This window comes from Loxodonta africana, chromosome 5 (assembly GCF_030014295.1).
Source record: "Loxodonta africana isolate mLoxAfr1 chromosome 5, mLoxAfr1.hap2, whole genome shotgun sequence".
In the NCBI taxonomy this organism is placed as follows: Eukaryota; Metazoa; Chordata; class Mammalia; order Proboscidea; family Elephantidae; genus Loxodonta; species Loxodonta africana.
In genome coordinates, this window is record NC_087346.1 from 65677406 (window position 1) to 65694491 (window position 17086).

The 17086-nt window shown below is 38.8% G+C and overlaps 1 protein-coding gene across 19 annotated transcripts in view; it reads right to left on the reverse strand.

The window, feature by feature from the left end:
* The window catches only part of AFF1 (ALF transcription elongation factor 1), a 243599-nt gene that overhangs the window by 65448 nt on the left and 161065 nt on the right, over positions 1 to 17086 (reverse strand). For 12 of the 19 annotated variants that reach the window (XM_023553271.2, XM_023553277.2, XM_023553278.2 and 9 more), the window contains 5 exons: positions 16029 to 16073; positions 9861 to 9947; positions 8518 to 8554; positions 7720 to 7827; positions 6530 to 6581 (listed from right to left, as the gene is read on the reverse strand). In XM_023553271.2, the coding sequence (XP_023409039.2) occupies positions 6530 to 6581; positions 7720 to 7827; positions 8518 to 8554; positions 9861 to 9947; positions 16029 to 16073 (329 nt within the window). Of the gene's footprint in view, positions 1 to 6529; positions 6582 to 7719; positions 7828 to 8517; positions 8555 to 9860; positions 9948 to 15450; positions 15509 to 16028; positions 16074 to 17086 lie in introns of all 19 variants that reach the window. The other 7 variants (XM_064285591.1, XM_023553272.2, XM_023553275.2 and 4 more) reach the window with 7 other exon arrangements.

The window sequence follows — 17086 nt, forward strand, 5'->3', positions numbered from 1 at the left end:
ATGGATGTCAGACATGAGGAGAGACCTGAAAGAAGGGAGGGAGCACAGTGCAGGAGGGGCCGAGAGAGCCAAGAATAGAAAACAGGAGCTCAAAGTGGCCAGAGTGGATCATACAGAAGTATGGAGGAAGGAGGGTGGAAGATCAGGAGATAGAGAGATAGGTGGTAAGGGGTAGGTTACTTAAGCCCTTGGAATCCTTTGCAGGGCCCACCTTGTTGGCTTAAGAGCGCAGCATCCCAGAGTGGGTGAAATGCACAAACTGCCCTTATGGCTAATAGAGTCTCAGTGAATTAAAAATATGGTATCTTATTCAATCTTTCAATCCATGTTAAAATTAGTCTAGGGTGACTTATCGTGTTAAATTGCTAGTTACGATTCAAAATGAGGCTTAAATTACTCCACGATGTGTTCAAATGCCTTCAGAGGCTGCAAAAAAATTTATCAAGCCCTGTTAAGGGTGCAAGTATTCCCTGACTTCCTCTCACAATTCAGGCTCCAGATCAAATGTCACCTCCTCTAAGAGACTCTTCCTAATCTCCCTGCCTGAAGTATCACCAGCCCCCTTAAAAAGATCCTTCCTCAAGTCCATCACTATCATATCACCTTCTTTTATTTCCTTCATAACATTTATCGCTGTATGAAACTAATTCGTAGGTGCAGTTTTTAAGTGCATATTATATGCCACACACATTTAATTATAAGATGTGGAAGACAAAGATTTTGCCTTATTGACCACAGTTTCCCCAAATACCTAAAGCAGCACCTGACACCCAGTACATGTTCAATAATTATGCACTGAGTGGACGAAGAGAGGCAATTTTTGGAAATACCTTTAAATCACATGGAGCTAAACTCAGAGAATAATATTTATGGCTACATGATTTGAGTCTAAAGTTAAAGAATGATGAGAGTGATTTTTCTTTTGCAGAACATAAGTAGAAACTAATTTACCCAACATTTAACTATTACTTTAACGGGCACTGATACATTTATTCTTACTATCCATTTTACTTGACTTTTTGCCTGAGATGAAGTCTGATAGTACACATTGTCCTAAAGAGGAGTTACCAAAGTATTTCAAACCAGGACTGCATCATTCAAGAAAAGATACAAGCCCCAAAGTGAATATTTTGAAGGCAACAATCCTTTAGCACCCTAACAGTATTAATGTAAATTATTTAAAATCTGCCTAATTTCACATCCTCACCAGAATATCCCTTCAACATTATACAAGTTTCCAGCATGAACTTGTAGGAACTACCGTGTTAAGTCTACAAGGGATGCTGTCTACAATAGATCACAGACTATTTGTCTTCTAGGACTGGAACATATGCCACATTGAAGAGTTAAGCTGACTATTCCAAAAGACTATAATTCTCCCACGAGTCAGAGTACTGCCTCGGGGAAGATGAGGAAAGGAGAAGATTCTACATTTGGGGATTAACTATTATCTAAACATTGGTTTAATGCGTCCTAGCGGCTATAATTCTGAAATAAGCAATTTTTAAAATACTGCCTAGCAAGTTTGTTTACTTTCACTTAAGAATGGAAATTCTTAATACCCAACCTTATAAATCCACATTTCTCCTTGGCATGGGTAACATTGACTTAGTGTAACAACAACAACAAAGAAGCTGCATTCCTTATTCTCCTCCATTTCAGACCACTATCTTTACTCCTGGAAAAACAAAAACAAAATACCTTTTTTATCTAAATAACCTTCATTTAGGCTATTAAAATAATTATGAGCACTTATAACCCTGCATTTTCAATCACTTGAACCGATAAGTTGGGAATGAAAATAAAGTGAAATCTTTTCCAGCAGTGTATTATTGAGTATGGAGAATTATGACTAAGAATGGGATCTTCATGTATAAGTCTGTGATAGAACGCAAATCTACAAACTATAGGTGTAACTGACCGGAAAAAATGTTTGTTCCTTCTGTTCAAAAGAGCTGAAGAACTATGTACAAGAGACAGGGGTATAACCTCAATGAAAAATAATTTAAAAGCTTTGGACATTAGGGTGGTTTCCACCACTTCTCTAATATTTATCAGCACATAGAAGTCTCAGAGCTGCCACTGAAATAATAGACCCAGGTGAAACACCTTAGCAGAGTATAAACTAACATTTAAAGACAAGATACAAAAGGTCTTAAAAAGGAAAACAAAAATTTCCTTAGGCTAAATATGATCTAAAGAAGTCACCTCTTCAGACTTAATTCTAGGGTACCTGAACTGACATTATGTGCTAACGTAATGACTGAATATGAAAATAAGCTGACAGAACATATCTTCCTTAGTTCTTTACCAAGATATTTAAAACCAAGATAACACTTGTAGTAAAAGTTGAAAACTCAGGTTCAGTTAAAAAGGTATCAGACTCTTCCCAGCCTTTATTAACCTTGTACCATTCCTTCTCTCATGGAATTCCAGGAACAATCCCAATTCCAGTCTTCACATCCAGAGATTTCCCTCACTTAAAAAAAGAAGAAAAAAAAAAAAAAAAACTTTCCACTAAGTAACAAAAGTTTCAAACTGCTGTCAGGGCTAATTTCTGCCTCATTCTAAACAAGCTGTGGTGATTTCTGAGGTAAAGCCAAGAAAAATAAAGGAGGGCATCTTTTAATAAAAGATTTAGCGCCTTCAGGGTAAAGGGTAAGAAGGGAGAAGGAAGTTAGCCATAATAACAAATACAGCCTTTACAGTTTCTAAAATAGTATCTAATATCTAATTGTTTCTCAAAACACACAATCCCTCCGATATGCATCGAATGGATGGATGTGAGGCTGACAAAAACACCCACACCAATAAACTGCATCTGGTTGCAGAACAGGAGAACTGTCCAACAAGTATATAAAGGATACAATAATTGCATAGAAAAAGGAAGTGCTTTGTACTTTGCCCTCAATAATCAAAAGATCCAAGCCTTGGAAAGGAAAAGGAATCCAGAGCCAAGAGCCCTTAAGCAAATATATCCTCCCCTAAACTTAGGAGCAAATAGCACTAACATCCTAGCTAATCAGTTACCTGCAGAGCTTTGCAGATGAAATTCATTACTTGAGAAATAACCAGAGTTTAACTATAGAGATAAAAGTAATGGATTTAGCATATATTTCTCTCACACTTACATCCTCCTACCACCCTACTACTCCCCACCCAAGTGTGGGACAGATGTCAAACCTAATGCAGAATGTTCATAAGCTTTTTCTCTAATGCTAACTCACTGGTGTTGGGTCAATTCCGACTCAAAGTGGCCCTATAAGACAGACTAGAACTGCCCTACAGGGTTTTCCAAGGCCGTAATCTTTATGGAAGCAGACTGCCACATCTTTCTACTGTGGAGTGGTTGGTGGTTCCAACCGCTGACCTTTGAGTCAGCAGTTGAGTGCTTAACCACTTCACCACCAAGACTCCTTTCTCTAATGCGAGCCCCCCTCTTTTTGCCTTTCCAAATGTTCTTGTCTAAGGATTCCTAAGTACTAGTAACTCTGAAAAAGCGTTAAAACCTAGAGTGATTTTTTCTTCTTCTAAATTTTATTTTGTTGATGTTGTTGAGTATACAACAAAACAAACACCAATTCAACAGTTTCTACCTGTACAATTTAGTGACACCGATTATATTCTTTGAGTTGTATAATCATTCTCACCCTCTTCTGAATTGTTCCTCCCTCATTAACATAAACTCACTGTCCCCTAAGGTTCCTATCTAATCTTTCAAGTTGCTGTTGTCACTTTGGTTACACAGAGATAGTTCTTAAAAAATGCTCAAGGTAGACCTTTTTTTTTGTTAGTTAAGCTAAACTACTATTCAGCCTTAAGATGACTTCAGGGATATTCCTGGTTTAAGGTTTAAAGGTTATCTCAAGGCAACAGTTTCAAGGGTTCATTCATCCTTCATGGCTCCAGAAAGTCTAGAGTCCATAAGAATTTTAAATTCTGTTCTTCATCCCCCCGCCCCCACCCCAATCAGTATTCTTCTATGGAATGTTTGATCCAAATGTCCAGTAATGGTAGCCTAGCTGGATCCCATCCAGTCCTTCTGGTCTTGTGACAAAGGAGGCGGTTGCTCATGGAGGCAATTAGCCATACAGTCCATTATCCTCCTCCTATTCCTGACTCTCCCTCTTCCTTTCTTGGTCCAGGTGAATAAAACCTAGATTGATTTTTAAAACCAAAATACAAATGACCCTGTAACAATTTTTTCTGACATTCAAAGTACACTAGACTATCTCTCTGGCACTGTATGTGTCTTTCAAATATGTCCGCAAACTCTAATGTTGACATAAGATCAAATTAGCCTGGGAGAACTAAGAGATGTGCCATATTAAATCTGAAATAATGATGCATTTTACAAACTTTAACACTGCTTTCATCTAATTCCATTAAAAGTAACTTTATAAAAGTGATTATTTTTTCCCAGAGGTACATTTCATTCTGTCCCTTATTAATATCACCAACCCACCCTACACACAACTTCCAAGTTCATTAAAAAATTTAAAAAGTGGCCATTAAGTCAATTCTGACTCATGGTGAACCCATGTTGCACAGCAGAACTGCACTCCACAGGATTTTCATGGCTACAGCCTCTCAGAAGCAGACTGCCAGTCTTCTTCTTCTGCCAAAGCGCCTACCATTGAGTTGGAACTTCTAACCTCCCGGTTAGTAGGACACGCTTAACCGTTTGTGCCACCGAAGTCCATATAACTCTTACTTTCCACCCAGCCTCAGTATTACTATCTCTTCAGTATTAATCTTTAACTTTCTCACCTCTACTAGTCCCTACACTTCCACCCCTTCCTAAATCTATTCAGAACATCTCAGATATTCTTTCCTAGAAAATTAATGATTTTTTTAAAAAAGAAAATACTACATTTCACAAGGTATAAATATATCTGTTATAAACTTTCAGGTGTCCGATTTCAGTGGTTTAACTTGCTTTTAACAGGAGAAATACCCATTCATCTGAGTAGCAAATTCATCACTGGCTATTACCTAAGCCTGAAAAACCTGATAGCAATTGGAGTGGGAGTGTGTGACTTTTGCCTGCTCAGCCTAAAGCTACTTCTCAGGACTAATCAGACCCAGTTACTTGCCTTTCTTCTTTTACCCACAGGCCCAGAGATACAGGTACCTTCTTCCCCTCAGTATAGCTGTCTCCAACCACTCTACTGCTTGGAGATCTCCTTTCTGGTCTTATTGCCAAGTGGGATATATGCTCTTCAATTCTCCTTCCTTGTTGACCCACAAGACAATGTCCTGGGCCTTTCGTGGTCTAATGGGCTTACTACCAGCCCTTACAAAGAAGCACAGTGAAAAAAACCCTGGGAAGGTTACCAAGCTTATCCAGAATTCCTACAGTTGTGGTTCTTGGATCTGTAGTTTCTACTCCTTACCAGCTATCAACTGGTTTTTAATAAACCTCCTCCTTCCACAAATGTAATGTAACCCAGTGATTCTCTGACTTTCAGAATTCAGGAGCCAGTAAAATTTCAAAAATGAGAAATAAAAAAAAGAGTAGGATAACTGAGATTAAGGTTTTTTTTTTTTTAACCCTAGTAAAGGACATTAAAAGCAAATAAAACTCGCCATCTAGCAGTACCATATAAAAATACATTTTTGTCACACGCATAAAAAGTCTGTCCTTCAAACTGTAATAAATGTTATCTTTAGAAACAAAACACCTTATTATATTGGTTTCCACCCTCCGCCCCATCTTGCTATGGAGAAATGAAAACAAACTGCATCAAGAAGCTGGCACCTGGGAAGAGTGATTTAACCCAGTCCCACATTCAATCATAATTAGGAGATATAATGGATGATCTCTTTGGCTTGACTACACAGTTTTTTAAATACTTAATCCACAGCACTGCTCTCCTTCCAAAACACACAGAACAAATACTGTGCCCAGAAAACAGAAGAAGGCTGGAGCTAGAACTCCCCTAAAGTTAGCAACTCAAAGTGTTAGTCAAGGCTGAAACAGACAAAGGCCTCTAAAAACCACTTCTGTGTCAAAGGAATAAAGTATCAATTCAATACTGTCAAGAAAAGACAAATTGGGTCAAAATGCTGATTTAAAAAAATCTTTAAAATGTTCCAAAAACCCAAAAAGTACCCACTTACTCAGCCTTAATGAAGAACAGCTGGGCAATAGAAATAGTTCTTTATCAGTAAAACTAGGCCATAAAAGTGGTAGAAAAGCTCAAATTGCACACATCCCCCAAAATGTGTTTCCAAAAGCTAAAGCTATTTAAGACTGAAATTTATAGAGCCCGCCTTCTAAATTAGTTAATATGTAAATAATAGCACAATAAAACCCCTTATAAACTTTCTCCTGTGATACATGTGACTTCAACAGGAGAGCTTCATCCAAATATAAATGTATCATTTCTACCTTTACAATGCAGCAGTATTTTACGAATGTCATACTTTGAAAGCAGGGGGGAAAAAAAGGAAAACCTAAACAATGGATTTACACGGGAAATTACAATGTCATATTATAAGCTTTTAATAAAAACATTTTACTTACGATGTTCTCTGCTGAGAATTAGAGTGGGTTTTTGAAGATGTATCATGTTGTTCTGTGGGAAGGAAAAAATTATCAGAGTAGCAAAACCCACATATTTTTAGCTCATTAGCTAAGCTTTCTTTTTTGCTGTTCCCCTACCTTTTTCACCTCAACAGTATACTTAAATTCTGTCAACCAGAGTGCTATACACTGCACTTGACACAATCTCACCATTACAAAACAACATTCAGGTTACTTATACAGACAGGGTTTGATCAGAATTGCAAAACTCTTTATAGACCAAAACATTCTGAAAAACACTACTGGTTAAAGGAGTGAGGTAGGCATTCTGGAAATCTCCTCCTTCCCCCAAAGTCATTCTAGAGAGGCTCTCTACCCGAGAGCCACTGTCAAACTCAGCCACTTGACCTTTATAGTATGCAGCTTGCCATACATCACATTGCCAGTAACCTTCCTACATGTTACAGACTTTCCTTTTCTTAATGCCAGATGATGGAGGCACTTATGGAAGCACTATGACACGGCTGCTGTCATGCTCAACCTGGTTTGACGTCACCTATCAGTGATTTGCATTCACACCCTTTCAACAGCCTTTGTCCTTGGCTGATTGTGCTCTGCCTCCTAACTGCCCCCCGCCCCCAAATATTCAATCCCCTATCTTATTCATTTACTCAACAGCTATACAGACTACCCGGTGGATACCAGTATGTTCAAGGCATTTGACCCTGTCCTCAATGAGCTTACAGTTGATTGAGGGACATGAAACAGACACGAAAATATCCATAATCCCAGGCAGTGTGTGATACATACACAAAGCAATCACACAAACTGACCATGCTGGAAATCTAGAGGATGGTCACTCTATAGCGAAGGATCAAAGAAGGCTAATTAGTGAAGAAACAAAATCAACTAATGACTGCTGGAAGGAGGGCAAGGAGGGTGGAGAAGGCCTCTAGGCAGAAACCACAGTGTGAGCTGAGGTAGGAAGTGAGAGGAGTTGAGAAGGCACAGATGTGGAAAGCGTAAGGCCAGGGTGCAGAGCCTGTGATACAGCACTGAAAGACAGGTGGAAACCAGGTTTTAGAAGGATGAGAAGTTATGGCTATTTGTTGGTCAGTAAGACAGCATCAGTGGTTTAAACAGGGACATAGAATAGTGATTCCTCAGCAAGATTAATCTGGTGGTGCTACCTGGTATAACCTGGAATGGAGCAGGAAATGTTAAGTATGGAGGCAACAAATCGGTTGGGAGGCTGCCGTATTTTCCCAGGCATGAGACAACTGGGACCTGAAACGAGACTGGAAGTGGGATGAAAATATGGGTGCCTTTTTTTTTTTTTTTTTAGGCAGGGGTGAGCCACATTTCCCGCTAATGTCTTATGGAAGCTCTTGCATACTTGCAATTAAACACTTTATCCTCATGGTGGCAGCAGCTCTTATATGATATTTTAAAAACTTCCCACCCCGGTTTGGGTTTTCTGGAGAAAACTAGGGCCAAGAGTACAAATTAGGGGAGCTACAGTCACTCTTTCTGGACCATTCACAGGACACAGTCATCCTGACTGATCATACTCAGGCAGCCATGTTTCGCAAATGTGGACAAAAACAATGACATACAAATCCCTACACTCTTCTCCACTTACAAAACCTAAAACTTACGTACCTATAAAATTATTGTTGAAGAAAACAATCTATTCTTACATACAATTCCTGAGTTACAATGCTTTGAGAATCACATTCAAAGATATATACTCTGTGTCAGGTAATAACCACACTTGTTAAGCACTTTACTAAAATATCATCATTTTTCTGCAACAATCTGAAATTCTACCTAAAGAAAACCTTGTGTTTGTTCTCCCTTCCAATGCTTTCAACATGAAAAGCCCTTGTTTCTTCTGCCTTTTTTTTTAAATTAATGTTTTCATAATAAAACAATAAAAACTATGCTTTGTTCTCCAATGCAATAATCAGTTCCAGATATTTACTTACTTTGGTTTTGGGCTGCAGAACTGATGTTCTGAGAATCCTGGAAGTAAAAATAAAAATCTCTAGTTATTAAAAAAGAATTATACATCTAAGGGGCAAACTGTATAGCTTTTAGTATTGAAAAGACAGTCTCATGAAAATGTCTGAATATATAGAAAAATGGAAATAATTGTGCAGGGAATACCCACACAACCCACCAGATAGATTCTACAATTAACATTTTATTATTATATGACCTTTATTCATCTCTATCCATTCATCAGTATCATTTTTTGATGCATTTCAACACAGGGTGAAAACATTGGTAAGTCTAATTTTTACATAAAGTAGCTTTTATTGTTTCCCAGAGTTCATTTTTCTTTTGGCATTAAGCAAAAACATTTTTACAAAGTTTAATGCTTTACTTTAAAACCAGTAATGAGTCACTTTTTTTTCTTCTGAAAGTATCATTAGAAAATATACAAAATATCTAATTTGTGGCAAATTAGAGTTTACACAGAGATAAATAACAGTATCGCTGAAAACAGTATCATGCAAAGGAGTAACTATATTAACAATGTGCATTCATACCAGGTGGGACAAAACACAGATCTGAAGGTGAGATTTCTAAATTCTCATTACCAGCCGAAAGTACAAACCTCCAAAGAGGAATATGGTAATATTTTAATACACTGTTCACAAACTGTAATGGCAACAAGCAGGTCAGCAGTTGATTCGCTTGCTATTAATATTATGTTAGACTTTAAAATATTTAGGAAATACAAGACTTGTGAGATGTATGTGTAGGTACCGTTCCCTGGATGTTGTCAATGGTTAACATACTCAGCTGCTAACCAAGAGGTTGGAGGTTCCAGTCTACCCAGAGGTGCCTTGCGAGAAAAGCCTAGTGATTGGCCTCTGAAAAACCAGCCACTGAAAAGCCTACAGAGCACAGTTCTACTCTGACATACAAGGGGTCACCATGAGTCAGACTGACTCAGCAGCAACTGGTTTATGTATCTAAATTCTGTACTAGCAATCAGACAACCTACGTCACTCAACTTCTCTGTGCCTCAGTTTTCTCATCTCTAAAGTAAGCATACTCAAATGAGAGAATTTACTGTCTTGGGTATTTTCAGAAGCAATAAAGCCCGATACAAAAATAAGATGTTTTTACTAACAAAATTTGGAGAATAAAAAAATGTTCGGCAGTATTACGAAGTACTTTAAAGCTAAATTAGTTGCAGTTTTAACCTAATTGCCATAGGATTTCAACAAGGTAATAATTTGTTAATCTGGCCTACAACAATAATTCAGACTTTTTCACTAATGTGGATGTGGTATCTGCTATACTTTTAAGGAATTACCTTTGTGGGAAAAGGAAATTTAGATGGCTCAGCTGTACTAGGCGTATGTATTGCTGTCAAAGGAGGAGGCCATGAATGGGTCATTTCCTGGAAAGAGATTTGAAAGGGAAGAAAAAGTAAATTACAAATAGAGCACTTACTGCTACTTAACTTTACAAACTTACTATAGAGTAGATTGGTGGTAAATAAAACGTGAAAATTCTAAAGTTATTCCATTTACTTTTTCCTCAAACTAATTTTGAGGTATTGTCAAAAGTGGAAGATTTCTGAGTTAGTAAATGAAATAATCATTTTGAAGAGGAAAAACGAGCTTAGAACATGAATGGTTTTTAAAACACTCTGAATATTACAAAGCATATCAACTGTAACAGGTGTTACCAGAGCTTATGTAACTGTAAAAACTCTACACGACAGGTCATGCTGGGGAAGCTGTCCATAACTCAATGCTTTCTTTCTCCCTCAGCTTCTTTATTGCACTTCCTGGAATTATTTCAGCTGAAAGGAAGAACTTTCCTGTTTGACTTAAGCAAACAAGTAGTTCAGGTCACTTGTTCCACTTGGAAGAGTTTTAATGGATTTGACCCTTCCCTGATATATACTATTTTTTTTTTTTTTTTTTTAGTGATATATACTATTAGCACATAAGACGGGGGAGAGGGCCTTAAAAAACTACTTTCCCTTTCTGCAAACAGAAGATTAGCTTTTATTCAATATTTTCTTGATTAGAGGCAAGATTTATGAGACTTTCAAATTAACAGTCATCCCTTGGTATACATGGGGGATTGGTTCCAGGACCCCCATGGATATCAGAATCTAAGGAAGCTCAAATCCCTTGTATAAGACCTATACACATCCTTCTCTATACTTTAAATTATCCTGGATTACCTGTAACACCTAACACAATGTAATGCTATGTAAATAGTTGTTTCCCCACAATTGAAGACTTGCTCTGGAACGCAGTAGCCTTTCTCTTCTATGAGTTTCTTGAGCTCTTTTGGGAATGCAGATACTGCTTAGGCATCATCGATGCCAATTCTTCCCTGATCTTTCAGTTCTTGTGGCTGGAGCACTTTACAGAGCTAGCCAGCCATCCTTTACTAGCTTGAAACTCCTTCCTGCTCTCTTCAAACCCCCTCACACTTAGCCTGAGGGACTGCTTGAACCACTTGACTGCTTCTTAGGAGTCATTTTTTCCAGAAACAAAGGAGACACACAATTAGCGAATGAATGAGAGATGAGGTGAACAATGCTCAAACCATGAGTGCTGGAGAGACACCGAGGATCCTTGAAATGGCAGGAGACTATAGCAAGGATTGCCTACACATCATTTCATGCACGTGGATTTGGCGTAGAGCCGGGTGTGCCGCAAATTCAAGTTTTGCTTTCTGGAACTTCTGTCCCCTGAATATTTTCAATCTGGAGCTGGTTCAATCCACAGATGTGGAGCCCATGCGTACAGATGGCCAACTGTACTTATCTTGACATGTATTCTTTTTTTCTAAGCGCACTCAGGAATTTTATTTTGCTTTGCCAAAATCAGTGGAAAACAGACACGTCAGATAAAGAATGTCTAACTGCAAACACACACATTTGCACTTTTTTAGAAAAGAGCTAAAATGGCACGGGTGGTCATGAGCTCCAATCCCTTCATATTACATTTACAGATGAGAAAACTGAGGTCTAAAATGACTGGGTCAAGTCCCTCCTCAGGAAATCGATGACTAAGCACAGCACAAGGGCCCCTTTGTCTTCCCAGTCTAAGAGGAATAAGTCCATTTCCACATGTGCCAGAACAGCCTGGCAAACTGGCTTAAAAATCCATCAGCAGCTCTCTACCTGCAAACTGGTGACCCCAGATCATGTGTAACATGGAGAATCATGCATATGCAGGGGGTCGTGCATATACATGCTATATGTGTAACACATTTTACATTAGAAAGTTCCTTTTCAAAGTCCTCTCTAACCTCTACTGCCACAGAAACGCCCTTTGGAGACTGGAAACAGAGCTCTAGCAACTACTTCCACCAATTCTTCCCTTGCCTTTTCCACTACCACCTTCTAGGCTGCTATAGCCCCAGGACAGACAAAAACGACTTGGCAGAGTGATGAGCAAAAAATGGATGTCGGCTTTCTTGGGTAGCCTGTTAAAGATGAAATCGTGCCCTTGTCTCCTATTCGTCTGCTTTGCTCAGTATGAAACAGGAATTCTGCACTAAAATGTAATGGAAGAATACAGCTCTGAAGCCAGAGGCTTTGACTGAAATCCTAGCTCTTATGAGTCAAGTCAGCAGCCTAAGTAAAATGTTAAAGCCAGTTGCCATGGAGTAGATGCCAACTCATGGCAACCCCTTGTGTGTCTCAGTAGAACTGTGTTTCATAGGGTTTTCGAGGGCTGATTTTTTGCAAATACATCACCAGGCTTTTCTTCTGAGGTGTCTCTGGGCAGACCAGACCTCCAGCCTTTCAGTTAGCAGACAAGTGCGTTACCATTTGCACCACCCAGGGACTCTGGAGTAAACTGTTATTTAGGCTCAAATACGTTCTTTGAGCCTCAGTTCTCAGTAATGGGTGGGCTGTTGTTGTTGACATGGAGCAGAATCTGACTCATGGCAACCCCATGAGTGTAGAGAAGAATTGCTCCATGGGGTTTCCAAGGCTGTAATCTTTACGGAAGCAGGCTGCTACATCCTTCTTCCACAGAAGAGCTGGTGGGTTCAAACCGCTCACCTTTTGGTTAGCAGCCTAGTGCTTAACCATTATGCCACCAGGGTTTCCTGCATGGTACATTGAAGGCACTTAATAAATTTACAGCATTACAATTTTTAATTAAAAGTCTAGTTTTTAAAGAATTTCAATATTTAACGAAAGTCACTGCTGTTTTATTTATATGACTATAAGGTATGCAACCATTATAATGCTGAAATGGAAAAAAAAAAAATGTGTAATAATCAATTGAGAAGGTGTACGAAAGCATCACTCTCATGTTTTCCAAGAATTTCTTTAAAGTCTCAATGGTATCTATGACTTTTAAAAAAAAAAAAAAAGTATCTATGACTTTTAGTCGCAGTTATTTCCAAGCAACATGAATTGTACTCTCAATGCCTAAGGCTGCCCCAGCTAATAAATCAGGCACTCAGAAAGTACATAAACTCTTTCAGGTTCTAAGTGGTTCTTTGGTACCCTAAAAGAATTTACACAGCTCCCTAAATGCCTAGCTTAGTAGAGAGGCTTGGAGAATTGGCGCCATTACTAAAGCTGCCCAGAAACACAAGGCCATGGTGGCACTTCCTACCTTTCAATTATCACATGAATGTAGGCAAATCACTTGACATCTGCCCAAGTCTGGACCTTCTAGGCCCCACATGCTCTAGGTTCTGACTTCCTATCTGCCTCCTCTCCCCTTTCCACCTTGCTCATTTTGCTCTAGACACACTGTCTAGCTCTTGTACCTCTAATACACCAAGCTTGTTCCCACCTCGAGGTTTTTATACCAACTCTTCCCTCCACCTAGTCCTCTGTTCACTTGCCTACTATATTATTCATAGCACCTATCAATACCTGGCAGTATGTTATATATTAACCTCCCCCCAGTATGATCTCTATGAAAACAAGGACTTTGTCTTGTTCATTGCTGCATCCCCCAGTCCCTAGAAAAGTATCTGGAGGCTTACTAGATATTTGCTGAATAAATGAATGAGCAAATGAATAATGCTACCACTTACTGTACTGGCACCTCTGAAATGTTGCACTGAGGCAATGGCTACCTACTAGGGCTGCACTAATTCTCAAGAGGCTGTGCCAGTGTACACAGAAAACCTGAGCTATTTCCATATACCCACTGAGGCACAGTGTACTCTCTGAACCCTAGTACATGGCCAATTCGTGCTTTCTAGCAGTGTCTGTCTGCTATCTTCTTATCCCATCAGCCTGTAGGAGTTACATGCCACTACTTCCCCTTTGTTAAAACAACACTTCCACCCTTAATATTTCCCCCAGAGAATGAAACAGTATCTTCTGTAATTGATTTTCTCCGTTAGTGAACTATCTACTGCCTCCATCATCTGTCGGAAAGACTTGTGTTTGGATTACTGGCAATCTTAATAAATTGCTGGTACAAGATAAGAACGGGAACCACGAGGCTGAGAAATGCATCTGGATCAACATCGAGGCTATGAGCTGGAAAGGACCCTAGAGATCATCTACAAGCCCAGAGCTTTTTTTTTTTTTTTTTTTTTTACTGATGAAGAAACCGACACCCAGGGAGAACACTTGGCTTCACTCAGGTAACAGACTGAGGAGAAGAGCAGGAACAGATTCAAAGTGTCCACTCTGCAAAGGCCCCCACACTCTTCCGTCCCAGGCATTCTTCCATGTGCCTTCCCTATTTACGACTTCCAAATTAAAATATACATCTTTTGCTTTGCATGAACCATTTACTTTCAAGCACTTCCAGGTAAGTAAGAACTCATTAAACTGATGTTGGGTAAGAAGGGAGGAGGATGGATGAGTTTATTAACGTAAAAACATTTGTCTGGTGCTCTAAGAACCATCTTCCTAAATACAGATGTGACAGTGTCCTATACACTGAAATCTAAGAAGCACTGAAGTATGCAGAAGACAAATCTATATTGTTGCATTGACTTTTGAAGTAACAACAGAACAAATCACACACAATTTCAGAGGACATGCTTAGGTCATTTTTATAACTAAATCGTTTATCATTCTTACGAAATGATTATCAAAGAAGTTCAGAAACAGGAGAGGGAAAGGATGAAATAAAACTTCATCAAGGTAACTGGTTTATTACTAGTTTCATCAGCTTGCTGATGAAAATGTCTCATTTTTAGCAGTTCAAAGTATGTTTCCTCCATTTTTCCCCCCCTTAGACAATTCTAACTGTAACAGGGAAAAAAGATCGTAACACAGAAATGATGGAACTGCTTTCCAGATATCCATTTAGGTACTCGTCTCAAAAAGTTTACAAGTAAGGTGGTAACTAATATAATAAAGAATACACTTACTTAACAGTTCTACCACCACCATCACTTAATATTTTACACTGAAAACTTAAAGAAAAATATTGGGTAAGTATATATATTTCAGGAAAAATTCAGCAGCAGAGATTTGAATTAACAGGCACATTTCTTGTGCATCTCTCTCTTCCAAAAAGAATCAGAAACCTTACAACAAAAAACATAGCAAGAAAATCTTTGAAATTGACATGGAAGAAAATTAAAAGCTATAGAGAATACAAAATAAATACACAAAATGCTCAGTTATTAAATTACTGTATTTGACCATTAAATTTAGCTCTAGATTTCCTAGAAATCAAAGCCAAAACAAGATTATATACGATTTATATAATTCTAAAGGAAACCCTGTTGGCATAGTGGCTAAGTGCTATGGCTGCTAACCAAAGGGTCAGCAGTTCGAATCTGCCAGGCGCTCATTGGAAACTCTATGGGACAGTTCTACTCTGTCCTATAGGGTAGCTATGAGTCAAGAACTGACTTGACGGCAATGGGTTTGGTGTTTTTGTTTTTGTTTTTGTTTTTGAGGCGGGGGGTTCTCTGATAAAAAGAAAGCATACCAGTTCTTGAGAATTTGTTTTCTTTCCTGGAACTGAATTCTAGAAGAAATTTGTCATCCTTGTGCAAGGAAAATTAAACAAATGGAAAAAACAGTCAATGACATATTTGTTGAAGGACGGGTTCACGACACAGTCTCAAATAACAAAAAAATAATCCTTCAAGGTAGGTCTAAAGATGTCCATTTACTTTTACTATTCTTCTTACCTCATTAAAAATTCATGATCCTATTGAAGAGGCTAAACTAGGCACCATTTACAAAACACCCAGAGGCATAAAGCAAGCCCTACTTAACCTCGCGGCGCCATCTATGCTACATCAATACAGGGGGTTTCCTCTCTTGAGAAAGAAGCAACTCACTCTTGTATCTTTATGAACAACCCGAAAAACTTAGGGGAGATGCCATAAAAACTCTGATCCAAGTACCTTGTAGTTTGTAGTCTTCATTTTAATTAATAAAGTCTGTCAGAAAATTCTCTTATCTCTGAGACTCCCTTTGTTATCTGTTCTGGTTTATTTTGCTTTTTTTTTTTTTTTAATTAAATATTTCTACGAATGAGAAACAGTAACAATGACTCACCTTCAGAATCTCTTCAACACAATGGACTTCACTGGAGTAGGTCTGCTGAAAGGGAAAAGGGAGAGAGAGAGAAAAAAAAAAGATTGGTAAGCAAACAAAGAAAAATAAGAATGATGGGGGTTCTTAAAGCTAACAAGCGGCCATCTAAGATGCATCAATTGGTCTCAACCCACCTGGAGCAAAGGAGAATGAAGAATACCAAGGTCACACAACAACTAAGAGCCCAAGAGACAGAAAGGGCCACATGAACCAGAGACCTACATTATCCTGAGACCAGAAGAACTAGTTGGTGCCCAGCCACAATCGATGACTGCCCTCACAGGGAGCACAACAGAGAACCCCTGAGGGAGCAGGAGATCAGTGGGATGCAGACCCCAAATTCTCATAAAAAGACCACACTTAATGGTCTGGATGTGACTAGAGGAATCCCGGCGGTCATGGTCCCCAAACCTTCTGTTGGCACAGGACGGGAACCATCCCCGAAGACAATTCATCAGACATGAAAGGGACTGGACAGTGGGGTGGGAGAGAGATGCTGATGAAGAGTGAGCTAATTATATCAGGTGGACACTTGAGACTGTGTTGGCATCTCCTGTCTGGAGGGGGGATGGGAGGATAGAGAGAGTTGGAGGCTGCCAAAGTTTTCACGAAAGGAGAGACTGGAAGGGCTGACTCATTAGGGGGAGAGGAAGTGGGAGTAAGGAGTAAGATGTATATTAACTTATATGTGACAGACTGACTTGATTTGTAAACGTTCACTTGAAGCTCAATAAAAGCTAATTAAAAAAAAAAATAAGAGTGATGGTAAGCTGTATTAATACAATAGCACCTTTGTAGGCCCAACCTTCACCAGATGAAGTGGCAGAAAATTCCTATTTTTGATGAAATAAGACAAAAGAGATTAATCCAAGTTAATTGAGGGGGAAAGGGTAATGCTGGAAGTGATAGCAGACTATGACCTGGAGATGACGACAAACTAATTTATGATCTACAGGTCAAATATTTCCAAAGGAAAATGCATACATTAAAGCAAATTAATATACTGGTAAATCTAGGGG